Here is a 27,593-nt window from a genome sequence, read left to right as displayed (position 1 = left end):
CATTGCATAGACTGAACACACTGGGCTTTGCAACTGGAGCTCACTCTGGTCACTGCCTGTGGCACTCCCACCTTGCACAAGCCAATCTCCCCTTGTGGTTGGAGTTCTAGCACTTTGAGTTTAGGTCTGCACTCCCAGCTGGTTCATGTCTTGGGGTGCTTGTGCAACATTTCTCCAGGTCTGTGTTTTGCAAAGCTCTGTTTCATTGCCCCCCTCCCCTGAGTGGAAATGGGATACAAAATTTCTATAATTATATTAATTAATACTAATTATAGGATGTCATTGAGTCAGGTTGAGGTATGTAGGGCCACCAACAATTATAACATCTAAGATTTTTTTTAACCCCTAAAATTTTTGCTCCTCTTTGGGGATCTGATCACCCTAATAAGAATATATATTATAGGGTCTTTGCTTGGAACCTGAATTGTTGGGTCAAAGGCAAAGCACATCTCCAGCTCTATTTGATTGTTACTGATGTAGTCCAGAGCATTTGTATCAACTGAAATGATTGCCAGTTATATATGCAATCTTGCTAGTAGAATATCCACCCTTACCAAGCTCTTGGTACATCATCTTTTTGAATTTTTGCCAGTCTTCAGAGGTCATTAGGCTTTGGATTTGTGTTTTCTCTTATCACTGAGGTTGAAATATTATGTTTATCATTCATCTAGATTCCTCTTCTCTGCTGCAATGTGAAAGCTCTCATGTGACCCTCTGCTGTAAATCCCTATTAGAAGAAAGCACAAGGTGACCCAGGTATTCACTTGGAAAAGCTGATGGGACAAGGTGACTGGAGCTGTGACTCCAGTGCAGCTGTGTGACTTGGTCCTAGTCCCACACTTCTGGCCCCTGCATGCTTATTTACTAAATGAAAGAACTGGCTCCGTTGGAGCAGTGGTTATCAGCCTGGGCTGCCTATCAGAATGGCCTGGGATACTCTTAGAAAATACTTGTATTCGGACCACACTTGCACCAGAAACCCCAATTCAGTCAGATTAGAGGTTAGGTTACGGAATCTGTCTTGCCTCGCATTCTGCCAGGGGGAGAGTGGGTCTTTAATGCATGATGTCATGATTTCTGATCTCCTGCGGGTCCATACCCTGACTTGAGTGTGCCAGAGGACTTTTTCTTTGTAGGATTATTACCTGATTTTGCAGTGAGATATAAATAGAGTGAAAGTCTTTAATTGAGTCTATGGAGGAAATTCAGTGTTAACATTCAAAAAATGTTTCATTTGCAGTACTGAGTGTCAAACCCAGGGCCTCATGCGTACCAGGCAAGTGCTGTACCACTGAGGTCTCTCCAGCTCTTATTTCATCTTAAGATGAAGTGATTCTTTTTTTTTTTATCTTCCCTCCATGATGGGATTGGACTCTGGGCTTTCACACTAAACTACATCCCAGTCCTTTACTTTTTATTTATTTTGCAACAGGGCCTAAGTCATTAAGTTGCCCAGGCTAGGCTTAAACTTGCGATCGTCTTGCCTCAGCCTTGCTTCCCAGAATGCTAGGATTACAGATGTGAGCCACCATACTCAGCTTTAAAATACTGGTTAGTAGCTGCTTTACTTTCAACACTAACAGGGTTTTCTTATACTGATTCCTACCTATGACAAAATACACATGCAAAGACCATGTTAAAAAATCTCAAATGAACCTGGTGTGGTAGCACACACCTGTAAACCCAGTACTTGGAAAGCTGAGGCAGAAAGATTGCCATGAGTCTGAGGCCAGCCTAGGCTACATAATGAGTTAAAGGCCAGCCCATACTGCACGATGAGATCCTGTCTCAAAGAAACAACAAAAAGCTCAAAATCGTAAGTGAGCTTTAAAAAGAATGAGACCTGTGTAAAGTCATGGTGACTAAGTAGAGCACAAGCCTCACAGGACTGAGTTCCTGAATCTGAACTTGGACTTTCTCTGGTAAGCCTCTGTTTCTTCACAAGGGCCCTGTCAGTCCAGGTGCTGCTCCACCCTGGAAGTCTGCACAGCCCTGGAGAGCTCCCACGATTGGCAGGGGTTTGGACCACTGTTCTCCTGGTAGGACTGGGGCTGATGTGAGTAGGAGGAATGTGGGAGAGGCATCATGCCCTTCTGTCTATGTCTGTGGGTCTCTACAAGTCTCCCAGGTGAAAAGTTTCCTCCCATCACCCCTGACACTGGGTCAGTGATGCCTCTAGCTCCCATCTGCCGCCTCCGGCCATGTCATGCATGCTCACTGTCCAACGTGTGGAGACACTTTGTGTTTTTCAGCATGTATGCCTGCGTTTGCCAGGGGTCATTGTAGCAGTTATCCTCAGTGACAAACTTGTGTCAGGAGTAGCCATCCTGACCTGGTTACGAATGACAGAAACTGAAAGCTTGCTTTGGTTTTAATGTAAAACAGTAATCTATTGTTTTATGGAACTTGTGGCCCCAGAATTCTAGAGTGGAGGATTTCATGTTGGGACCATCTTTGTTTTTATCATGATCTGTCTGCTGATTCAGTTCCCTCACTGCCAGTAGGTATTCTCTTGCTTGCTTGCTTTCTGTATAGCAAGAAATATGGGCTGAGACAGTTCCAAAAGCTCCGTGCTTCATATAAAATTTTTTTTCCAGTAGCTTCAAAAGAAAAAAATGCAAGATAGGGAATGTAATTGGTCAAGGTTTGGTCACGTGGCCTCTCTGGACCACAGTTTGGGAAAACGCAGCCCTAATTGACTAGTGTGGGCCAGGGACTGTTATGATAATTGACAGTTGCTTAGAATCTCCTGGTTGGAGAGAGATGGGGAAACCAAGGAGATGGTGAGCGGTGCATGGGTGCTGGGCACAGGGGACCAGTTGAAAAAGGTCCTTTATGAATCCATTCAGCTCTTAATGCTACTCCTGAGTCTGTTCCTGTCCCTCCTGAACCATTCTGCTCTGCTGTGTGCAATTAAGAGTACAGATCATGACATTCTGATCCCTAGATTAGCTCCCAGGTCTCACTCTTTTGGATTTGCCCGCAGCTCTTCAGCTACCTACAGATACCAGAAAAGGACACCTTATTTATCGAGTCTTCTAGGGAACTAGCTAGACAGCAGCCCTCCTACCACCCTTCAAAGAGAAAGGACGTTCCCCTGGGCAGGAGCACAGTGTTACTTCCTTTCTCCATAAGGCACAGAGATTTCCTGCCTGGGAAGGCCATGCCCCTCAGCGGGGGGCAGAGCTCTGGCCACTTCTGGGACCCAGTGGAATCAGGAGCAGGGATCCTGATCTCAGGCTGAGCTGCTACTTTCAGTCCAGGTGGCCACAGCCAATAACAGCATCTCGGGTCCAGGCATGTGCCTGAAATCTCTCTGCAGTCTAAGAAACTACTTAGCATGCTGGAACTTGTTGATAAACCCAGGTCTGTAATTAGGAACATAAACGACACAATGCAGGCCTCATACAAATGAGCCCTTGTGGGGTATTACAGGCCTCTGTGGGTTATTCCACTGCAGAGCAGGAGGGGGAGACGCTGATGGCTGTTGAACAAATTGCTGCCAGATGTAGATTTCAATAAACAGCATGCTATTGGTCCCCTACCCAAAAGTGCTGGGAATTTCTTGAGGCAAAAAGAGGATCAGTTAACTAGAGCCGTCTGGAATGAATGGAGCCTCCTGGGTATTTGTCCATAAGGCCAAGACAGGCCCTGGGGGCTCCTTTGCCCACCTGCCACTTTGTACCAGCCAGAATCCGGGAAACCTAATGGAAGCCTAAAACTGGTGTTCAAACAGAAGGGGCTGTGGGATGAGACAGGGCATGCTGTCAGGAAGTTGGGGATCCTGCCATGTCTCCTGTGATAAACAAAACACCCTTCCCTTCCCTGGACTGAAATCAGGAGGAGGTGAACTTTGCAGGCAGTGACCGCACCCAGCCAGCATCAGGGTGTGGGGCACCATCCTAGAGGAGGTTAGAGGCTACTGTGTCTACTTCCCTGGCACAGCCTGGGGTCCAGAGCCTCCACCACTGTGCTGCACCTCCAAAGGGAGGGGAGAATAAGCAAGAATTAAGATACCTGTAGAATGGGCAATTCAGAGTGTTTTCTGCCCCTTCCTCTTGGTTATGACTTCCTGGCTTAAAAACTCAAGCATCAAAGAGACAATTGGTCAAAGTCGTCAGATAGCTTTGGATGACCAACCACATGATTTTCCTCTTCTTAGATAGAGTTTGGCCTCTGGAGGGTGAGGTCTGTATCTTTTCCCCTCTGTTCCACCCTTGGAGACTGACAGGTATGCTGCCTGTTGGTCCTTAGCAAACATGCACAATGGTTGAATAGCAGCAAAAACGTAGGTGCTCCCCATGAAAACACCTTAGCCGCTGAGACCACACTTTCTTTCTGATTTCTACAGAAGAGTTGGAAGCCCTAGAGTGAAAATAGCAGGGCCCGCTCTTTGTGGGACTTTGGGCAGACTGGGCCTGCCCCTGAGCTTCTGGGCTCCTCAGGTTCATTGAGTTCAGCATTTACTTGGGTTCTCTCACATAATCTTCACTGCTGTTTTGTGTCACAGATGAGGAAATTGAGGCATGAGGAGGCTATGCATGGTCCCTAGTAAGTGTGAGAGCCAAGCGGTCTGCCCCCCACCCTGAGCCCTCCCTGCTCTGCAGAGCCTGAATTACACACTAGCCGGTCCTGCCCGGCACTGGCTGAATTCCTCGTGAAATGACAGGCCTTCCTGTCTGCAACTGTGATGTGTAAGTCCTCAGCATCTGTTTTCAGATTTGTTCTTCAGCAACCACCATGTCTTTGGTTTCCAGAGACTCAGTCTGACCCATGTAAAAGACTTTCGGGGACTAACTTACACAAACCAATTGCCTAAGTGCTTGATGTACACAGTCCACAGTGGAGTGTGTCCTGCTCTCCTCTCCCTGTACATTTACCAGGAGACAGTTGGCAACAGAAATTCTCCACACTCTGCTAACAGAGCTGTGAGCACTCCCTTACCACCAAGGTCTTCCTTTCAGAGGGCCCATTTCATTAATTTCTAGGGTAGCATAGGAAATATTTGCACACCAAGCTCCTGCTTCCGAAGCTGGACAGATTCTGGCTTTCTTCATTGAATCACTTTTCCTGGGTCCACACCTCTGCCACTCAGCCCGAAGCTGGAATTCCCCAGCATCATGACTGGTTTTCTGTGGTCTCTTTAGATGAGTAACCTTGCATGTGGTTGGTGACCCCTTGGGGTCTTGGGTCTCACCAGGCCTGTCCTTCAAGGCTGCCCTTGATGTGCAGAGATGCCAGTGCTCCTCCATGTGCATGCCAAATGCAGTCCCCATGACATGGGAGGACCAAAGGACCTCACAGGAACCAAGGAAATTACTCCCTCAATCTCAGTAGAACTGAAGGCACAAACCAGAGGCATCTGCTTATTTGTTTAGAGGATTCTGGGGATTGAACCCAGGGTCTTCATGCTGACCTCACCTCCAGCCCTTTTTATTTTTTATTTCAAGACAGGTTGCCACATTGTCCAGGTTGAACAGGAAACTTGCTGTCCTCTTGTTTTAGCCTCACAGAGTGCTAGGAATACAGCTGTGTGCCACTGTGCCTGCCTTCAGACCCTGCATCTGAAACAACCCCAAGCTTCTGAATTGTTGCCAAGGAGGGTATTTTTGCATAGACTTGGGAGAGGCTTGTGACATAGTGGGATGTAAAGGGCACTGACCTGTGTTTCTAGGCTCACTCAGTGTGAGGAAAAGCTGGTCGATCTGCCTGGTAAAGTCCAACCCAAGAACACATGGACCTTCTGGCCCACCGTGTTGTGCTGCCCCCTGCTGTGAGGGTGGCTGCTACGTCCAAGAGGAAAACCCAGGAGTTCCTGGCACAGCAGCTGCTTCTTATCAGCCTGTGATGCAGGCACCAGAAGTGACCCCAGGCGGGCATGATTCCTTTACACCTGCAGGAACACAGAGCAGTTCTACAGTCCCGACGGCCGGGGAAGTGACGATAGTACTGGCTTTCTAATGGTTGCACAACCTTGTGAATATGCTAAAAGCCACAACATGGTACACTTGAAACAGGGAAGTAATAGCATGTGTATTTTAAAAGTGCAGGTGTGGTGGCACATGCCTATAACCCCAGCACTGGGGAGGCTGAGGGAGGAAGATTCCTGAGCTTGAGGCTAACCTGAGCTACATAAAAAATTCAAGGCCAGCCAGGAATCTATAGTGAAACACTGTCTCAAAACAAAACAACAAAAAAGTATGAATGAAAAGGTGAAACCCATAGTAAGGCTTACAAGGCGCATGAGCAAACAGTGTACTAGGAGAGGGACTCTGGTTCTGCAGTGCCAGTCTCTGCCTGCCAACTTGAACTCTCAGAGTCAAAGCTGGGAGTCTGGGAGTCGGTGCCACACAGCCAAGTCCCTCAGCTCCTTTACATTTACCAGCACAGAGGTCACAGCGGAAGGCGCTTTAAAACTCCATCACCTGAGAGTTGAGGATCCCTTTGAGTCAGGGGACTGAGGTTTGCAGAGTGATTTAGAAGAGGTGGACTCACTTTTGAACAGGATGCAGGTACCAGAGTTGAGAACCACTCTCCATAGTGTTTCTTATTGCTATTGTTAGTCCATGTATGCAGTACATGGTGACCCCACTATCTGTGAGGAGCTGGCCCCCTTCTCCCTCTCCTCTCCTTCCATCTCTCAGTCCCCTTGTCTCCTGCAAAATCTTTAGTATTTTTAATGCACAACAACATCTCCCTGTTACCAGCAGTGTCCCACATTTCACCAGCACTCAGCAAGCACCCACTGTGTCTCCAGCCTGGGGCAGGACTCACCCCCAAAGGGGGACAGACCCAGCCACAGCCCCTGAGATCCATTAGAACCCAAAATGCACAAGAGAAACAGATAATCCCTCCTTTCTCACTAAGCATGGAGTAGCTACATCTTAGTGCACTGTGCCTAGTGAGAGCCACACTCTATTTGGAAGCTTCTCTCCATGACCACGTATGGTGACACACACCTCTAATCCCAGCACTCTGGGAGGCTGAGGCAGGAGTCTCATGTTTGAGTCCAGTCTGTGTCACTTGGCAATTTAGCAAGACTTTGCCTTAAAAAAAAAAGCCAGAGATGTAGGTCAGCATGAAGACCCTGGTTCAAGCCCCACTACTTTAAAAGCAAGCAAAGCAAAACAAAGCTAGGCATGGTGGCACACACTGTAATCCCAGCACTAGAGAGGCTAGCCAGACAGCAGAACTTCTGTGAGTTCAAGGCCAATACTTACTAAACTCAGAAATAATAATAATAAAAAAAACCATCAGATTGTTCCCTGTCCAGTGAAAAGAGGTCAGCTTGTTGTCAGTGGGGCCCACAGCTGTCTGCATGGTCCAGGAGGAGGACAGGCAGGGAATGGCCTGGCCTTCAGTGTGAAAAGGCCTGTCCACAAGCTTCACTTTTTTTGCCACTGAGAAACGAGCCAGGATGCCTCAGGATAATTCAGAGAGTCTAAAGCCATTTTCACAAAAGAGAACAGCAGAAAACTCAGAGGAAGAAGAGATATGCTTGTAAGAAAGTGCATTCCCACATCACTGCCCATCTACCGGCAGAGCTGCAGGAGCTCAGGGAGCTCACAGGCGAGGGAGACGGAGCCTGAGCCTGGGAAGAGGGTGGAGGTGGTGTATGGAAGCAAGGACCTGCAGCTGTTCTGGCTGATTTTTCCCATTTCAGCACCGCTTCAGTTCTTTGTCTTCTTGGGGTGAATTCATCTGGCTTTCATGAGTCAAGCTGCCCACAAATCATCTCTTGGAGCGGCCTGCGGTGGGGGCAAGGCAGCTTGCAGTGTGAAGCTGGTTATTGGACATCCCTTCTGAGTGACCATGCTGCCTCCACCCGCCTCACACACATCAGGACTCTAAGGCCTGTGCATCCGAGAATGAACAGATGTTGGGGTGCTGGGGTGTGTCGGCGGTGTGCGTCTCCATGTTTGTCATAGCCAGTGACCACCACCACCCAGCCTAGCTCCTAGCTGGGACGTTTGGCTGAGCCTAGGAGCTGAACTGGCAAAAGGCAAATGAGCAGGAGAAAAGTACCAAAGTTTTATTCCCACATGTAAATGGGACCCTCACTGGAGAGCAGAGACCACAGATGCAGCCAGTGCAGATAGCTCATAAACCTTTCGGACCAGGGGTGCTGTGTCTGTGCAGACATAAGATAGATGGGTCTGGACTGGGTGGCAAATGCTAAGGAAGCCAGTATCAGGCTGATAAGGGTTATTTTAGTTTGTTTATTTGTACAGATCCTTTGCAGACTTGGCCTGATCACTAGTGATAAGTTATTTCCTTTCTTGGTGCAGAGAAAGCGTCTTTCTCACAGAAATGCCATAGCTTGCTACAAGCAAGAAAAGGTCAGATCAGACAGTCCTTTCTGTCACTGCTACTTCCTTGGCCCCTTCACTCAAAACAGTCATGATTAAGTTGGGCATGGTAGCACACATCCATGATCCCAGTACTCAGGAGGCTGAGGCAGGAGGATCACCTCAAGTTCAAGGCCAGCCTGCACTACATAGTGGGACCCTGCCTCAAAAAACTAGTCAGTGTACTACTGTTGGTGTGACATCTTGACAACTTTATTGAATGTCCAGTGATCCTGATTAGCTGACTGGTGCAGTGCATATGTATGTGTGTGCGTATGTGGTGCCAGAGATAGAACCCAGGGCCTCAAGCATGCCAGGCAAGTGCTTACCACTAAGCTGCACCCTAGCCCCATCTCAAAGCTGTCTGGATTTCACCAATGTAATCTGTGGGTTTTATTAGGATTAAGAAAAAGTAGACAGCAGCAGAAGAGAGTGTGTGTGCATAAACATCCCTATCATTGCCATCTGAACCTTGCTCAGTTGAGCTTTCTGGGGGAAGGGAGTGTTTCCTATACTGTGTAGCCAGCAGATCTTGCTAGCAGCTTTATTCAGGTTTCACTGCAGAGACACAAAGCTCTGGAAGGTGGAGACCAGACCAGAGCTGTCCTGGGCCATGGCGTTGCTTAGTGGTAGGGCACATACCTGGCATGTGTGAGGTTCCAGGGTCAACCCCACTTCCCAGGGAAAGGAGCAAAACAAAAACCTGTGCAATTAAACCGTATGCAGCCAGTGTTCTCCCTGCCTCAGAGCATTTGCTCTTTTCCTAATGATTATTTTTGTTTGTTTGTTTGTTTTTGAAACAGCTTCTCATTTGTAGTCCAGGCTGGTCTTGAACTCACAGTAGTACCCAGCCCTAATGATCATCTCGTTTTACCCCTAAGCTGCCCACATCTTCACCTTCCCCCAAGCACTTTTCTGGTGAAGTTAACTTTGCCCTGGCCTTGGGGTTGGAGCACGGTGGTTGAGGCCTATTTCCCTGGACACAGTGGTGAGGCTGTGAGCCTTCACAGTCCACAGGAGTCAGGGGCTCTGGTGAGGAAAACACCTCGTCTGGAACTCAGAGTCTGCTGCTGGGAGGGCAGCCTCCAGCCACTAAATGGGAACCCACCAGTCATGAGAGCCCAGCCTCTCGGCCCAAGGGTGCTGTGGGGTCTCCTCCATGGTAGGCTGGGGCCACCCTGGAGCCACTGATACCCTGGTCTTGTTGGGCATGAGGGTCAGAAGTTCTTCCCCTCTGGCCCACAATGCCAGGCTTTCCTATCCTCGACAGCCCTGAATTCTGACCCCTAAGGAACTGTGTTGCTTACTGTCTGTGACCTGCCTGGCGAGCAGGGGGAATGGGATGCAGTGGCTGAGTAAATTCTCACAGATGTGATCAAACGTGGATGCACTCTGGACCCCATGGTCTCTACTGCAGCCACTAACCAGCTTCAGTTCCTAAGTCCACTGCCTGCTCTGCGATGCTCAGTGGCCCTCAGCTGGAGGCCTCGTAGTGGCAGGGAGGAGTGGCTCCCATCCTACTGGGGAGAGCTCCACAGGACAGCGTGTGAGCAGGAGCATGGCCTCAGGGTGAGCCACCCAGGGACTGTGTAATTGCCTGTGTTTGCTTAGAAATTATTATGACAAGAAAGCATAACGTTTAAAAAGATCCCAGACTTTCTGAAAACACTTTTAGAAAATCGGCTTCATTTCTTTCTAGTATAAGTAGTACATATAAACTCTAAAGAAATCACTTGAAAAAAAATACCATCCAGATAGAGCCACATGTCATGCCAAGTGAGGTATACCTAAATGTACCCCAACTCGACCTCAAAACTGGAGATTCTCAGAGCACCTTGTTGAATATTTTCAGCCTTTTTGGGAAATAAGTTAATGATTTTAAGTGGAATTAAAGTTCCTGCTTGGTAAAGTCCTACAGTTTCTCATGGAGCCTGTTCCGTCCCTGCCCAGTGCAATTCACACATGCCTCCCATCTGGATGCAGTTCTAAAATGGCATAGACAGGCCAGCAGTTGTGGAAGATAAGATTCCTGGGGTACCCGAGAGCCCCCTTCTACTCCTTCCTGTCCCTCATCTGGCTCTTCCCAGTCCTAGAGAGTGTGAACATACTCCGGACTCTCTACTTCTCCTAGAAAGTAATCAGGCACACTCAATCCGTTATCCCTGTTGACCGGGAGCACTGGGAAAGCTGATAGATTCCACACTTACCCAGCTCTTCGAATTTAGCTCAATCCTGCCCAGCTATTTCTGCATCTTATCCTTAGTTCCCCGTGTAAAGTTCCCATATGCTCCCTGTATTTTTATTTTAAGGTGGTGTTTATTTTGACCTGTCTGGGCTCAGACTCACAATCCTCCTGCCTCAGCCTTCTGAGTAGCTAGAATTACTTTGTGTGTGTGCTCACTGCACTAAGGCCAGGAAGTTAACCAAGCCAATTTACTCACTGACCCAGAGCATCTCTGACCATTAGTCACTCCCTGTTCCTGTCAACTCCACCTACAGTTAATTATTTCTTCTCAGAACTTAATACTTAAATTACCTTATGATGCTTTCAGAAGTGTTTTACTCCTCCTTTGAGCTTTTATAGCATTGTTTTTACTGTTCTTATTTTTTGCTAGCAACTTTATTTACATATAATTCATGCATCATACAACTTATCCTTTCAAAATACACAATTTGATCATTTTTTAAATATTGAGTTGTGCCAGTCATGGTGGCACACACCTGTAATCCCACTACTTGTGAGGCTGAGGCAGGAGAATCACCATAAGTTGGAAGCCAGCCTGGGTTACATAGTGAGATCCAGGCTTGTGTGGACTGCATAGCAAGACCACAAAAAAAATCAAATTATGCACCCATTACCATAACCCAAGAAAGAAGCCCGGTACTCCACACAGGCAGCCCCAACTGTCTCCAGCCCCGTGCTCCTTGCCCCCACTTGCTCTAAGCACAGAGGGTCTTCTTTCTGTTTCTGTCCAGATTTGCCTCTTCCGCACATTTCGCATGAATGGAATCCCACAGTGTGTGGTCCCTGACTGGCTGCTTCTGTTTGACATGAGGCTTCCACACAGCAGCCACGCTGCGGCACACAGCAGGATGCCATTCCCTTTGAAGTCCGAGTGAGGCTCCCTGGTGTAGACACAGCATGTTCTGTTCGCCTGTCCACACACTGACAGCCAGTGGGGTCCTTTCCTGCTCTGTGGGTATTGTGAGACAGGCTGCTGTGAGCCTTCTACACCCTGGTGCAAGTTGTCATGTGAGCTTGGGTTTCAGTTTGGGGGTACACCCAGAAGTGGAGTTGCAGGTCCCAGGTCGCTCTGTCTTGTGCTCTTCGTACAGCTTCACACCTTCCCTTCCCTAATCCTGGCACTGGGCTTAGCACTACTGCAGTGCACCTTCTCTGGGAGATCTAAACCCAGCAGGGCAGAGGGAAGCCAGGTCTTCCTCCATGCCCCAGTGCTTACCTACCACCACATGCCTAGCACAAAACACAGTCCCATTTGAATGCATCACTCAGCCAAGAGGCGCACAGTGCTACCTCAGTACTGCTTGTTGATCGGTGCCAAGATGAGTGGCAAGTCCCCAGAATGGTGAGTACCCAACCAATTGTTTTTAGGGTAGCATCTCACAAGACACAGGGACACTGATAGGTACAGCCTATGCATTGAATACCAAACAAAAGTATTGGGACAAAATTTTTATGTACCAAATTCACATTTCAAAGCAGTTGAGTTCCAAAGTGTGACTGCAGAGACTGGAAGTTCTCTAGTTAGCATAACTTTTCTTCTGTCAAGTTGTGTCTGTGCGGGGCTGGGGATTTAGCTCAGCAGCATAAGCGCCTGCCTTGCAAGCAGACAGTTGTGAGTTCGATCCCCAGTACCAATAAAAAAGAAAAAAAAAAAACAAACGAAAAAAAAAGGCTGAGGATTTAGCTCAGTGGCATAAGTGCCTGCCTTGCAAGTTGTGTCTGTGCTCTTAAAGTAGTTGTCCTCTCCAGGGTCTGGGTGTTTAGTTGCCAGTGTGTGACCCCCTGACACCGTTCTGAGCATCCTAGTGGGGGTGAGGATGTTCAGCTTCCCAGCCTGCGCCTTCCTGACACCCCACAAGATCTGCATTTGCGTATGGCCGAGAGGTAAAGTGGTCAGAGGCAGAGGCAGCAAAGTCTCGCTTCTGTTTCTTCTTCAACCAGATGCTAGCAAGGCGGCTTCAGTGGCACAGTGAGGAGAGGAGGCTGCATCTGCCTTTGGTGCCCGGAGGTGAGGTCAGAAGCTGTGTTCTCCTCCCCTCACTTCAGGAAGGACTACAGGAATGGCACAGCCTGGGCATGATAAGCGGCTGCTTTGAAGTGCACCCTCTGGCTTTTGATCCCCCAGCAGCTGATGGCAACTGTGAGTGGTGACAGATACCAGATAGGGAGCGGGCTGTGTTCCCAGCTGGAATGGGAGCTTCAAGAAAAGGGAGCTGAACCTCTTCTCGGCTTCACTGCTATATGGGGTCCTCTCAGGAACCAGGATTGTTCCATATCCGTTAGTTCCATGAACTTCACTGAATGGGAGAATTTATGTTCATCTTCTCTTGTGGAGGGGGCAGAAGGGAGAAGCAGAGCTCTCAAATCTATAACTTTAGCATGACGTGGTGGGGTGAAACTGCAGTCCCAGGTACTCAGGACTGAGAGACAAGGATCATTGGAGCCCAGAAGTTCTACAGCCTGAGCAACACAGAGACCGCTGTTCCAAAAACAAACACACAGAAAATGTTCAAACTGCATAGCACTGGCACATAGTAACTAGCAGGTCCAGGATGACAAATACACTTGACTTCTGTTGGGTGCTCATGGCTGTCTGGAGGGTTGTGCTGGGCAGGATTTATGAGGCCACTTCCAGACTCAGCCTGAGAGATGAACATGTGGATTAGTGGTTTGCACACAAACACCTAAGGCAGTGTAGGGAAGCAGAGTATGTTAGTGTCTGACCTAGACCTAGACCTAGACGTAGACCTAGCAAACACAGCCTCATGCCCCCATATTTCCCTGGAATACAGTAGCTAGGAAGTATATGCTGGCTGAATAAATGATTGATCTTTCTGATTCTGGAATTGGCCCATGATTCTAAATGAGTATGTCTTAAATGCCTTCATTAGTAGGTGAAGTTTGATAGTAAAAATATTTCCTCGAGCTTTATGAAACTGGTCACTATTGTTTTCAAAACAGCCCTCCAGTTTGCTGAAACAAATTTCAATTATTTCAAAGTTAAATCGGTCCCTCAAAGCCAGTGTCTTCCTCTTCTATTTTGGAAAGGGGAATTTTGGAAAGAACACAGGCCTGAAAATCAGATTGGCTTTTGGTAACATGTAAGCCTCAGCTAGTTACTCTCCACCTTGGGACTTAGTTCCTGCTATGAAATTAGAGAATTGAACCCCTGAGCTCTTTGATTCTAAGAAACACAGAATTGAGGATGAAAAAGAGAACTAGTTTCAACTTGATCATTGCTGTCTTCCTCCTGCTGGTCATTTCTTTAGCCTTTCTTACTGATATAGGACACTAGGGTCAGGAAGTGGGGCAGGGGGGGGGGCGGGGATCTTGACAGGGAAGTGCCAGCACAGCGGATGTCTTTCTTGGCATCTCTGCAGTGGTGGCTTGGGACCTGCCTTATATTCATAGATGACTAGGGTATGCGTAACACATGAAAAGATGATGTATCATTGCAGACACATCTTGACTAACATTCAGCCCCAAGAATCTGACAAATGTATATGCTTTTATATTTATTTACATTCTGCCTGATTCCAAAAAACAAAAAAAGATTTAAGGTAGTTATACTCAAAGCTGTAGTAACATAAAAACCTAAGAGCCAAGTTTTTTAAAAAAGTGATTATATTTGGAAACTTAAACTATAGAAAGCTTCTAGGGTTCGATAGGAACTGTGTCTTGGTAGTTCCTGGCAGCCAGAGCAAAGAAGGATGTAATTGGCTTCCCACCTCTCTGAGTCTGCTAATAGCCCAGGGTAATTGGCAGTGTAGGCACAATTTGTCACCCAGTCAGGCCTGTTCTAGTAGCCTGTTAGCAATACCATTGCTGTTAATAACAAAATCATTGCCTCGTAGGCCAGCATGCCCTCATAGCCAATCCTTATTTAATTGATAATTGCTGTATTACTAGGAGCCCAGGCGTCATAATACTAAAGTAGTTCCCATGGATTCACTTTCAGCAGTTTCACTTTCCTAGACTTAGCCCAGATAATAGTGAAAAAGTCCAGAAATGAATATAAGTTTTGAACTGTGCACTGTTCTTGGAACATGGTGGTATATGTTGTCGCCCTCTTTCCTGCCTGGGAACCCAAGGTATCCTTCTGTCCAGAGTCTTGTGGATATTTGGAAGCTGGCTCAGTTACCTGGTCCACCATCACTGAGATGCTGAGCCATGGCTGGCCAGCCCTCACTTTATCTAAGGATGGCCCCATGGCATGGGGGTGGTAATGCTAAGGATTTTGTTACAGGTTTTTCTTGTAACTGTGCTGTCTTACTGTTGATAATCTCTTACAGATGATAATCTCTTGCTGGCCTATTTGACACAATAAATTTTCTCCTAGGTATGGATAAGAGGCATAGTGTTACTAGTGTTTAATACTCTCCTTCATCTCAGGCATCCAGTTGGGGTCTTGGAGCACACCCCTCAGGTGAAGGGGACTCGATAGTAGCTGATGCCACATGCTAGGTTCTGCTCTAGCCTCCCCACCTGTGTTAGTGTGTCTGGTCCTTACAGCAGCCCTGCAAGTTAGGAGCAGTGCTCCAGAGTCTGTAGCCGTGTTCCCTGCACCAGCTGCTCCACACAGGCTTGAGGTGCTATGGCGATTTAACTTACCACTGCTAGAGCCATCATAGGCCAGAATGTCTCACCTCAAACAGCCAAGGCCAGTTAGAAAGCAGGCGGCCATTGCAAGGAGTACCCAGGTGGACTAACTGTTTGCCCACTAAGTTAACTGGTATCTTAGCATTGTATTAGGGGAGTATCTTGAACTTCAAAGGAAGTATCAATGTAGGCTCTGTCTGAGCATTCTGGGTGCATCTTGCAGTGGCAGCACAGATATCTTGGCCCACCTCAGACATCCCAGCAGCTACATTTGTTGCTCTCATACACCAGTTCCTTCAATGGGCACCTGAATGGACTGCTGTGATGAAAAGGTCATGGGCTCTATGGTGGAGAAACAGTCACACTGCAGATGGAGGCCTGTAACAGGTGAAAGAGAAGGTAGAGCTGGGCACACCTTTGCCAGCCGTGACTCAGTTCAAGATCAAGGGTTTCTCTAAACTGTGTGGCTTTGGAGATGATTTCCCTGGAGACTTCTTTCCATTCAAGAGGAAAATGGAATGGAGCAGTTCACATAATTCATTGTGTCAGTCCACAAAAGAATTCGTGAAGTTCCATTTTGTGTGAAACACACGAAAACAAAGACAAAAAGTCCTTGCCCAAAGTTTATTCCGCCCAAAGACATGCACATTTTTAAAAAACATGTCTATACAGTGAGATGATTGTTCTCACAGAGTGCTGTTGGGGACAAAGGAAAAAGCCATTGACTGTGCTGGAAGGGCAGACTGGTGACTGCACAGATGAAGTGTCAGCCGGTCATCCCGAGTCCAGGGTGAGTGGGGCCTGTGAAGTGCTTCAAGGTCTCCTGGCGTGGGCAGCACCCTACTGCTGTGTGTGTGACTCTTCCTAAGAATGCATGTGACATCACCAATAGTGAATCGTCTTTGAGTCTTGATGCAGTTAGACTCCCAGGAAGAGGGATGTGTAAACAACTTTGTCACGATGGATTGATATTTTAGAAGCTGAGCTGTGGAAGAACCTTTGGAGAGGAGGAGGCTGAGCCAGGGATTGTGGAAGCCAGAGACCCAGGGCTAGAATGGCAAGCAGAAGCAGATACTACAAGGGAAAATCGGGCTACAGACTAGCAGCACTGGTGTGTTCTGCCCCTGTGGGACATCACATAGAATGGGCAGCACTGTCCAGGAAGGGAAGCTGCCCTTGGCTTTATGCTAGCAGTCTTGGGCCTTGCTTGGCCCTAAGTGGGTCGCTCTTGTGGTTGGCCATTCTGCCTCATTTCAACCTGTCCCACATTTAGCCTTGGTTACTTTCAGCTCCCCAGTCCTGGTGTCATTTCTGAATAAATCTCAAATAGAGACTCAATTTCAAATGATAGAAGCCCACCAAGGATTAGAATGGACCCCGCATAGCAATGCGAGGAACATGGCTCGTGCCGTTCACGGAGCAGCCCAGCTCATGGCAACGAGAGCAAGTTCCCTCACTGTGCACTGGGCCTGGAAAGCAGGGACATGGCCGCCACAGCTTCCACCACCCATGTGGACTGGACTACATCCTCTCCCATCCTAAATTTAAAACGTGGCCTTTTGGAGGCTAGACAGGGGAGGACAGAGGTTGAAATCTGCAAAGGCATGTGGGAAGACACGGTGTGGACAAACCTAGGCTGAAAAGCATGGAGTGTCTCAAGAGGAATGAGTAAGTAACAGAAGTGACAGGAGCAAACTGGAAGTGAAAATTGTGGTAAGCGCACTTCTGTTACATGCAGGAAGCCCTTCCTAACCATCTGCACCTCTGTCGGCTGTCCTGGTTCACTAACCACCCCTTGGCAGAGCATGACCTGGTACCCCCTGTTGCTGGGTGCTGGTGGCTGGTGTCTAGGACACCCCATACTCTATTTCCAGTCAAGGCATATACTTTCCAAAAGTCACTAGTGTTTCCTGCCAAACTGACACTCCCAGACAGACTTCTTGTTGTCCTTATCCAAATCCGTGCAGTTCCCTGAAGTGCAAGGGGCATGCAGGAAGCAAGGCGTTTCTGGGAAAACCCGCTTCTCTCGGATCCGATGACAGTAAGTGGCCAGGAGCAGCCGCTCCTCAAGGCAGGCCCAGGGCTCGGAACTTCCCATGCAGATGCCTTGTTCTGCATGTCCAGATGCCCTGCTGTCAGTCCCCCTGCTGAAGTCAAACTGCAGGTTGCCAGAGCCTCCCCTTCTCTCTCAATGAAAATACTACAGTAGCCGTGCTGGATACCATGGAAATTAAACAAGAGAACATACCTAAGGCTCCTCACATAGCTCCTGCCATGCAGTAAGCACTCAACAGATGCTGTGTCATCACTGTTGTCATGGCTAATCATACTTTAAAGGGAAACACGTATAGTACGTTGTACAGTTTTGTACTAGTCTTTGGCTAAATGGTGATCTTACTCCCATCAGAGATTGATGAATTTATTTTTAATAGCAAGAAATAAATTGATTAGCCATAGATTAAGATCCTCCTTATCAGATTAGCTCCTCAAAATGTGAGTCACTTTCATGTGAGTATCAAGGGCATGCCATGAGGCCCTGATTTGCTAGAATGAGCCTGTGCATAGGAACTCCTGCTTCCATGGTATGTTTGGCTCTTTTAAAAATAAAAATGTCCCAGAATATGAAGAAGGGGAGATAACTGAGTGTCCCTAGCTAGCTTCACAGGCCTCCAAGTCTGACTTTATTTATAGTTTTGCTCTGTGGACTCATAATCTAGAAGTTGGTACATTCTTTTCATTTGTGTCTGTCAAACAGGGCAGTAAAGTTTAGCTTTAATTATATTTAGGGCATCTGGATTCTACTCAGTGATTCTGGCTCCATTTAGCCTAAAGTCTGCAGCTTATTCCTAATGTGGAAAATGGAATAATCCCCCAGGCACGAGAATAAGGTCTCAGGCGTTTAGGCTGCTGTTACTATAGCAAGTAGGCCACAGACATCACGGGACTTGTTATACAAGGCAGCATGGTGACAGTGGCTCAGAAGTGCTTTCCAGGAGCCCGAAGGATTTATGACTTTTTGAATTCCAAGTGAGACATAAATATGTTTTTCCCACTCTTAATTTTGGACCCCATATGAAGGTGAGAAAAAAATTTTTTTTAGAAGTTGAAAAAATTCTTAAGCAAATTCTAGAATGCTTAACTGCTAAAGAAAAGTTGGGCTTTAAAGGGCACAGCGTCCTTGCCTGGCAGACACAGGGTGGTCACTCGTCCCTGTGTGCACTGCCAAGTCCCTTCCTGCCTTATCTCCCAATGGAGCCTGTCGGGGAGCCTTGGGAGGCAGCATGGTGTGATGGAAGAACCCGTGCGACCAAATGGTTGCTTGTAAGCTCCAGGATTTTCCACAAGGTCCTGAGCTTCGTGTGCTTTATGAAGCACAGGCTCAGTGAACTGCCCCCCTCTCAGAGAGCAGGTGAGGACTGAAGTGTGTTGAACAGCAGATGTAGGGACCCGCACACTGGCTTCTATTCCTAGACCCCGAGTTCTGCAGGTATCTTGAAGGAAGAGAAGCCCCTCTGTCCTGCAGCTTCTTTGGTTTCTTGAAGAGTTGAGGAAAAACACGGGCTTCAGGTAGAAACTACTTTGCAGTCTAGCAGCTCTGAGTTTAAAGCACTACTTATGAGCCATAAAGCTCGGGAAGTTCACCGAATTCTTATTCTTTGTTTCCTCGTGTGTAAGACACACACAAACCAAGGAACCATTCTCCATCATGTTTTGTTTTCCACATGACTCTTATCACTACTTAAGATTATTCATTTATTTGTATTTATGGTCAGTCTCTCATTCCAGCTCTACTCAAATATAATCCCCCAAAGGACAAAGACTTCATGTCCTGTTTGCCACTTTATATATGCCTTGCCAAAAATAGTGACGAGTGCATTGTTATTTATTCTTTTCATCTTTGACTTCTTTTAGACCAAAACAATGCAAAATTTAAAAAAATTCTTCCTCCCAGGACCACATGTGTGTACAGTCCTAAATGTGTGTACAGTTGCTAGGTTAGAGACTGGGCAAAGACGTGTTGTTATCAGAACAGCTTGATACTCAGCTGCTGTTTCCTGAAGACACACTAAGCCTTGGATGGCAATCAGGCAAATGATATTGGAATACTGACAGACAGATCCTGACTTGGGAAAGAGCATGACTTTCCGTCCTGCTTGCTCTTTGGTGTGGCTGGGTGAGGCTCAGAGGGCTCTTGGGTTTCAGTTCATCTAGGAAGGTATTTAGCAAATTATTTTTAACTGTTTGGATTTGGTACAAATCACCCAAGGAATCTGCAGTCTCGGCACAAGTGCAGGACAAGAGTGGGAGGGAGAAGCAGACCAGCAAGAGGGCACAGGTGTCCTGCAGCTGCCCTAGAGGGACCAGGTCCCTTCCTTGCCTCTGACCTATGACCCAGGGCCTCCATTTTGATGCCTATCTACCTTGTACCCTGGGGATCACTGAGATTCCAAGGACCTCCATGGCCATCTGGACGTTTAGAGTCAGGCACTGGAGTGGTCAGGACTCATTACACCCTCCCTGGGAAGAGCAGGCCTTTGTAGTAGTGAACTGTGGCATAGAGTAAACTAGCCCTGGGAAAAGCAACTCTCAAGCCCTGAGACTGGTTTCTCTGGGCTGTTCAATCCCAGGAGGGTTGGAAGGGTAGTGTCAGCCGTCCCTGCACACCCCAGGAGCTGTGTGCAAAATGCAATGTCTTGAACAGGTTTGGAACCCCTGTCCTGCACAGGCCTTGCAGATCCCTGCTGACTCTGCACGCCAGCCCCCAGCACCCAGGCTCTGCGGGGGTGGGTTGGGCAGACATGCTGAGGCCGCTCACAGCTGCCCCGTCTTGCTGGGGCTTTGCACTACAACTCTCTCATCTCTTACTGTGTTTGCTCACTTGCACAATTAAGTCAGGCCCATTGGTCATCAAGCCCTGACTTGTGAGAAGATGGCTTGGTGGAAGGTGGTTTGGGGAAAGTCGAAAAACAAGATGCCTCTGGATACCTGGGTTTGAGAAGAAAGGAAAATAACCCTAAACCTACCTTTGAATCTTCCTCCAATCACCGTCTGACCCAGCCATCTCTACACTTGGTGAGGGGAACTAGTGATGTGCCTGACCCTGCCACCCAAGCAAGTATGTCTCCATCCAGGAGTGTTTATTCCTCCTCTGTCCAGCTCCATCCATGAGTCCGTGCCTGGCCAGGTTCTTCCTGGGCCCATAGACAGCACGTGTGTGTTTGCACACATGTACTTGTGCCTGTGGTGCATCTGCCTATGTGTGTGTACCTCTATGTGTGCACATGCGCACAGTTACGCACACTTTTAACTACCAGCAAATGCTTCTGTTACAACACAATTCCATTCCCTGTAAGACCCAGCACTCCCTGGGGCATGAACAGCTGCCACTGTGTGTATGTTGGTTTTTTCTGATGAAAGTTCTGTCCTCCTCAATAGGAGCAGGGCAGGGCAGCATCTCTGTCATGTGTGGCCGTGGTGTTGTGCTCTGTGGAACCTCAGAGGCTGGCTAACCTCTGCTTCAGGGTAAGACAGGCAACTCGTGTGGCTCCAGCCCCCAGTCTTGTCACGCTTCGCCACCTTGTGCATTTTTTCTCTGGCAAATGTCACCTCAGTCTTCAAGGTTCCCCAATCTGTGTCCCATTTATCATGGAGGATTCTCATTGTATGAGCTCCTTGAAAATGAAGACCTCCTCCTGACCATCTCTGTATCTGTCTTCCTAACCCATGCACCTGTTTAGCACTTCAGAAGAATATCTTTCAACGAATGGATGGATGGTTGTGTATTTCCTTCTGGGCATGGAAGTGGACGTACTGGATCAGGGAGGTAATATATAGAAAGTCTGCTTCTGCCTCCGGTGACCTCACTATTCAGTTGTCTTATTGTCAGCAGATGCTGGTCAGGTGGTATGAGAAAGGAGGGGTTCCCTGTGTCTCAAATATTCCAACTCTTATTTTTATAGAGGATTCAGAAAAGTATTTCCTGGAGTTCTCCTTTTGGACAACTCCTTTAGGATTATCCCATTCCCATGGCTTGAGTCACTGGGGGTACATGCATGACTATCCCATGGGTGTCATGTACCCCTGGTGGTACAAACAGATTAGTCACTTGTATAGATCTTTTCACTAATATAATTAGTAATAAGCTGCCTGATGGGTGGTTTAAGCCACCTAGCAGTAAGACAGATGACAGGCCTGTTGCAAACCTGTTAAACTACAAGATTACTATATCCATCAAATTCTTTGGGTTCAAAGTTAGATGCGAACTCAGACAGACTGTTGTAAATGTGGATTTATTTGTCCATAACCCTGAAAACTCCTGGGTACCCACCACTAGATCCATGTGTGCAGAAAATGTAAGTTGTGAGCGTTCTGACTCCTTCTGTATTGTCCATTCTTAGGCAGGCTCTTGCCTCCTAGTAGCAAGATGGCAGCTATAGCCCTGGAACCACATCTGGAAGTGCAGCCACCTTCAAGAAACAGCTAAGGTCTTGCCTCATTGGTCCATTATGAGCCAATCACTGTGGTGGTGCGGAACATTTCTGCCTCTCATTGGTTAGATCTACTATGAGTTCCCAGCCACTGAGCTCTTATGGGGCTCAGTACAGAGCTCTGGGTGTGTTCCCTCCTCAAGTCTTTGAGCCCTCCTCCCCGAGAGCTCTCAGATGGGTTTATCGTCAGTGGTGCTTGCTGCAGAGGGGGAAGCGAGGTAGACCCAGCAGGGTCTGAGTCCTTGGAAATGAGGAGTGGGACAGGAGCCACATGATTGGCAGGCAGCCAGCCCCTGTGACATCCATCAGGCGGCCTTGGGGTTTGGTGGTGACCTTTAGGGATGAAGAAGACCAGGTATTCCTCTAGGGGAGATCCTTCAGAGAGACTTAGGAGAGACAGATGTGGCTGCAGCCCCCATGTTCTTCAAGGGCAGGGGCAGCTTTTCAAATGACAGAGGATGATTCCCCTAACCTCAATCTGCCTCTATCCGTCTGTCTCTCTGTCTGTCCTCACACACATGCCCAGCCCAGAACCTGGGCGTTCTAGTGTCTCAAGAGAACCAGTATAGTTTGTTCTGTCTGTTTGCCTTGGGACAAAAAATGAACCTCTGGAGTGACGGTTTCTCGAGGTAGTCAGGGCCTTGGCATAGGCATCACTCTGAGGACCAAGGAGAAGCTGGGGGTGATGTTCCTTTGGGCCCTGCTGGGAACGGTGGGTCACACCCTATTTCTGGGACCCTGTGAGGTATAGGGAATGCCGGAGCCCACAGCTGGTCTTACCAGTGGGAATGCATTCGGCAGTTCTGCTTTCTTGAGAGGGGTTACAGCTGCTGCTAGATTTCTGCCAGCATTCGCCCCGCACGATCTAGAGGCCCAGCGTTTGCCCCTGCTAGGTTGAGATGAGGGTACAGAGCCCCCATGGCTGCAGTGCAGGAACTGCCCTCTCATTGTGTTTACAAACAGGGAGCTGCAGCCTGGCCAGTCACTGCTGGTGGGCCCAAGTTTCATATGGAGACGGTTTCTGCTCTTCTCCCCTGATGAGAACTCCTGTTTGCTAGAGCTGACATCATCCAGCCTTTGGTCCAAATGTAATTATACTTTCCAGAGATACAGGCCTGACCTGGCCAAGCAAGTCTGGAAAATAAATAGAACCCATAGAAGAACGTGGTCACTGCCACAAGGTAGACCTAACCATAACTCACTTGGTTTTCAATGACATTATAAAAATCAAATCAAATTCTACTCCCATCTATTTTACTTTAGCCAAGTGTTCTTGTTCAAAATGAAAATCAGATGGTTTTCTTCTTTGTTTTTTTTCAAAGCAAATGGCTACAAACACTTTACTTAATATAATTTACTGGAGACTTTTCCTAAAAGAACATTTATGTTGCTTTCTTTTATGCATGCAGTAACTTTTGATCAAAACATGACTTCACTGCCTTATTTAATGTTGAGCATCTGGATTAAAGGCCTTTGAATCTTAACTACAGATTATGGCTCTCTTCCCCTTTAAGCAAACCACCATAAAACCCTGGCGCCCTTCCAGTTTTCTTCATTAAAGCTCTCTTTATTACAGTGTTTTGGATGGCAGTCATTAAATGATTGTTATGCACAATGGGCACTTGATTATAATTATTTAGCTGGCAATCAGTTACTGCGGCAGTTCAGCAGGATAATTAAAAGGGAGCATGTCTGTACCTGCCAGTGTCTTTGAGATCTGCAGCCCTGCGTGAGTGGGGGGACAAGCTGACTGTAAACATGTGGACAGAAGCCTCTGGCGGGTGCCTGCTGAAAGGAGCTTTTCTTCCATTCCTCTGCAGTCTGCTGCTCGACCTCTCTCCTTCCTTAAGGTCGATGAGCAATGATGAGAAAATAAGATGTGGAGAAGAGTTTTTGTACTGTAAACTCCTGAATCAATAAAGACATTTAGTATTGAATGTAAGTTTCTCCATGTGCTAAGAATAGCCAAACAGACATCAATGTCTTCATATAATTCTGCTTTAAAAAAAATAAAATACAAGTTAGGAAAGATTTTTCACTTGAATTTATAAATTTCAGCATTTGTCTTTTTGTTGTTGTTTTTGGGTTTTTCCCCCAGTGTTGATTTCCTGACATACAAATTGATCCGAAAGACCATAAGCAAAAAGTATAAGAGATTAATGGTATCTGTTAGCCCACAGTTGAAGCTGCTGGTTACTGAAAAAGATAGCAATACTGTGATTGTCACCTTAAATGGGCTCGTACTTGGAGAACCGTTTCAGTTGTGAAAAACTTTAACCAACATAAACAAAAAGGGAACTTCTTGGTTTAATTAGCTTGAATGTTATTGGAACTGCTCCTAGGATTTTTTTTCCTTGTTATTTTGAGTCAGGGTCTCACTAGGCAGTTCAGGCTAGACTTGGACTTACTTTTGTAGCCCAGGCTGCTCTCGAACTTGCAGCGACTCTCCTGCCTCAGACTCCTAAGTTCTGGGGTTACAGGCATGCCTGGCAATTTAAGGAAGACCTGCGGCGACCAGAGCTCAGGGTCAGGAAGTGGGATCCGGTACTGCTCAAAGTCTGACCCTCTGCTGAGTTTACCTGTCTCAGGTTACATCCTGAGATGAGGCTCCCAGCCTTTACCCTGTGGCAAGAAACTGTGGCCATCAATAACCCTAGACTTCCTCTTTTGCTAGCCTGGAAACTCCCATGGAAAACATTTGTCTTCCACCTTTTATAAGTCAGTGTCAGGAAGGGCCACCAGTTGGCCTTCCTGAGCCATATACCGGCCCGGCATGATTTTTATAGCCAAAGAAATAACACAATGTGATTGGCCAAGCCAGAGTCACATGGTACCCTGTTGGTGGCTCAAGGAAGATGGAGTCCTAGGATGACAGTCCCATTAGACACTGATTTATCTACTTAGGTGGTACTCTGAAGATGAAGGAAAGCGTGTGCTTCTGTACACGTTTACAGTACATACTGGTTACATTCCTCGTGGGGGTGTTGGCACATGTATAAACACATCTTATTTCCTTTTTCATCTCCTTTCTCTTCCGTTATTGTCCTCTCCCTCCATCTCTTGGTCCCCTTCCTTGCTGCGCAAGATTGATCTTCCTGCTTCCTATTATCTTTCATTTTACTCTTTATTATATTTTGGGTTTCCCATATAAGAGAAACTATGTAATAATGAAGAGTGTTGTCTGATTTATTTCACTTAATGTTACGTTCTCAAGTTGCATCCATTTTCCCATCACTGAGTCAAATTTCTCTCTCTCTATGGCAGAGTCGGGCTCCATTATGTGTAAATACCACATTGTCTTTATCCACTCATCTGGTTGATAGACATACAGGTTGCTTCCAAGATTTAGCTATTATGAGTTGTGCTGCTATCAGCATAGGTATGCTTGGGTCACTGTAGTATGATGCCTTTAACTTTTTTGAGAACACACCTAGAAGAAGAATACCTGCATCAAGTAGAATTTCTACTTGCTGTAGAATTTCAGTTTTTTAAGGAATCTCCATACTGATTTTCATGGTGGTGGTGCTAGTTTACATTCCCACCAACAATATAGAAGGATTTGTTTTCCCCATGGCCTCTGCAGCATTTGTTATTACCTGGTTTCTTTTTTTTTTTTGGGAGTTGGGGAAGTGGTACCAGGAATCTAACTCAGGGCCTTGGGCTTGCCAGGCAGGCGCTTTGACACTGAATGGTATCTCTGGCATTACTTGATTTCCTGATGATGACTGTCCTTTCTAGAGTAAGACGTAATCTCAGTGTTGTTTTAATTTGTACTTTTCTAATGGCCAGTGATGTTGAGTATTACTTCATGTGTTTATTGACCATCTGTACTTCTGAGAAGTGTCTATTCATTCCACTTGGCCATTCTTTGATTATGTCTTTTATTGGAGGAGTGTCTAATTTTTAAAAAATTTTTTTCTTTCTAGATGTTAGTTCTTTCTCTTAGGATAGCTGACAAAATTTTTTTTTCCTGATCTGTAGGTTCCCTTTATTCTATTGGTTGTTTCTTTTGCTATGTGGCTTTTTAATTTAATATGATCCCATCTTTTGGTTCTTGGAACTGTTTCCTGTTGCAGCTAGGTTCTCTGAGAAAGTTGTGGCCTGTGCCTGTGACTTCAAAAGTTTTACCTACTTTATCTTTCAAAAGATTGTAGCATTTAGATCTTCAATCCACTTTGATTTTAGTTTTGTATATGGTAAGAGATGTGAGACTAGATTCAATCTTCTGTGTGTGAATAGCCAGTTTTCTCAGCACCATTCCCTCCAGTCTGTGTTTTTTCAATGAATAGCTGAATGCATTTGGGGTTGTTTCTGCTACCTCTACTCTGGTCCCATTGATCCTCATGTCTGTTTTTATGCCAATACCATGCTGTTTTTATCACTTATCTTTGTAATACAGTTTCAAGTCCAGGACTGTGTTACCTCCCACTTTGTTCTTATTACCAGGATTGTTTTTGACACTCTGGGTTTCTTCTGGTCCCATATGAATTTTAGGATTATTTTCTCATTTTTTTGTACCAGGAAATGAACTCATAACCTTGTATTTGCCTGGCAGTTGTTCCCCTGAGCTATATCCCTGGCCCTATTTTTCCCATTTTTGTGAAGAATGCTATTGGTATTTTTATTGGAAGTATATTAATCTGAATATCAGTTTTGGAAGTATGACCATTTTGACTATGTTGGGTCTGCCTATCCAGGAACAGAGGATATCTTTCTATTAACATATGATTATTTTTTAAATGAATTTGAAAATCTAACTGGACATAGTGGCATATACCTGTAATCCTAGCACTCTGAAAGGCTGAAGCAGGAGGGTCACCATGAATTTGAGGTGAGGCTGAGCTACATAGTGAGTTCAAGACCAGGCTGAACTACATAGCCACACCCTGTCTCAGACAAGCTGAACTCCTCAGTGTTTTCCAAAGTGAATCTATGTCTTTCATTTAGAAACATTCCACCTTATAAGGCTAAGGTATAAAACTATCTACCTGATTTTCAAATGATCCCTTTGTCTTACCTGTGGACACAATTGAGCTCTTTTGTAATGTGGCCTAAGGGCAGGCCATAAAGGGAGGAGATGCCTCCTCCAGCGATGATGACTCACACCCTGGTTGTGTGACCAGTGAAAGGTGCAGAACTGGGGACTCCAGGTAGCATAGTTTCCAGGCACCACTTCTAGGAATTTGCCTGCTTTCAGCAGTTTTGATAATAAAATCCTCTGCTCCTCACTGGGCTTGCTTCTGTATTTGAGTCTGTGAGTATAAAGGCAAAGGTCTGAAAAACCACAGACTTAAAATAGCAAAAAGCCTGAAAAGAACTGAAAATAAAGGAAAACAATTGAAAATTTCAATGAAAATCCCCTGAGCTCCACATTCCCTCTGATACTGTGCGTGACAGTCTAACCAATCTTATGGTGAGGTTCAGAACCATCCTGTTTATGAAGCAAATAAGGAAGAAAATTAAAATACCCAAACTTGACTTAAAAAAAGTAATTCTCAATTTCCTGTTTATCTTTCTCATGTACATCTGCTATTTAATAAGTATTTAATGTGTACAACTGAGATTTTTAAGCTTTGGTAACTTATATGATTAATAGAATCCTACCTGAAAACAGGCAGAAATCAACATATTTGTGTGTGTACGTGTGGTGTATATGTGTGTGTGTGTGTCCACACACACACGCAGAGTCGTTTTTGGTGTGCGGACCTTGGCGCCTGCTGGAGGAGTTTCTTGGGAACCTAATCTTCTCAATGGCAAGCTCCAGCCTGGCCTCTGCCAGCAGTTTAGTTCATGCGGACTCTGTGCCAGTTTTCTTTTCACATGTGTGAAATAACAGTTTGGCGTGCAGCACACAAAACAGCGACTCCACACAAGACCGGCATTTTTCAGAAAGGGAAATGGACAGGTTCAGAG

General features: G+C 46.5%; 1 protein-coding gene across 10 annotated transcripts in view; it reads left to right on the top strand.

Moving 5' to 3' along the window:
* The window catches only part of Atg7 (autophagy related 7), a 298,368-nt gene that overhangs the window by 225,495 nt on the left and 45,280 nt on the right, over positions 1-27,593 (top strand). For 6 of the 10 annotated variants that reach the window (XM_063237996.1, XM_063237992.1, XM_063237990.1 and 3 more), the window contains one exon: positions 12,535-27,593. This exon is cut by the window's right edge and continues 16,992 nt beyond it. The exons of 3 other annotated variants lie outside the window; for them this stretch is intronic. In XM_063237996.1, the coding sequence (XP_063094066.1) occupies positions 12,535-12,744 (210 nt within the window). In that variant the 3' untranslated portion in view covers positions 12,745-27,593. The remainder of the gene's footprint in view (positions 1-12,534) is intronic. One more of the 10 variants, XM_063238000.1, reaches the window with a different exon arrangement.

The sequence above is a fragment of the Cavia porcellus genome, unplaced genomic scaffold, assembly GCF_034190915.1.
Source record: "Cavia porcellus strain 051 isolate PalLab524CR breed Dunkin Hartley unplaced genomic scaffold, mCavPor4.1 scaffold_27, whole genome shotgun sequence".
Lineage (NCBI taxonomy): Eukaryota > Metazoa > Chordata > Mammalia > Rodentia > Caviidae > Cavia > Cavia porcellus.
The sequence above is the reverse complement of the archived record's forward strand: the minus strand, read 5'-3'. Positions and strand labels throughout refer to the sequence as shown.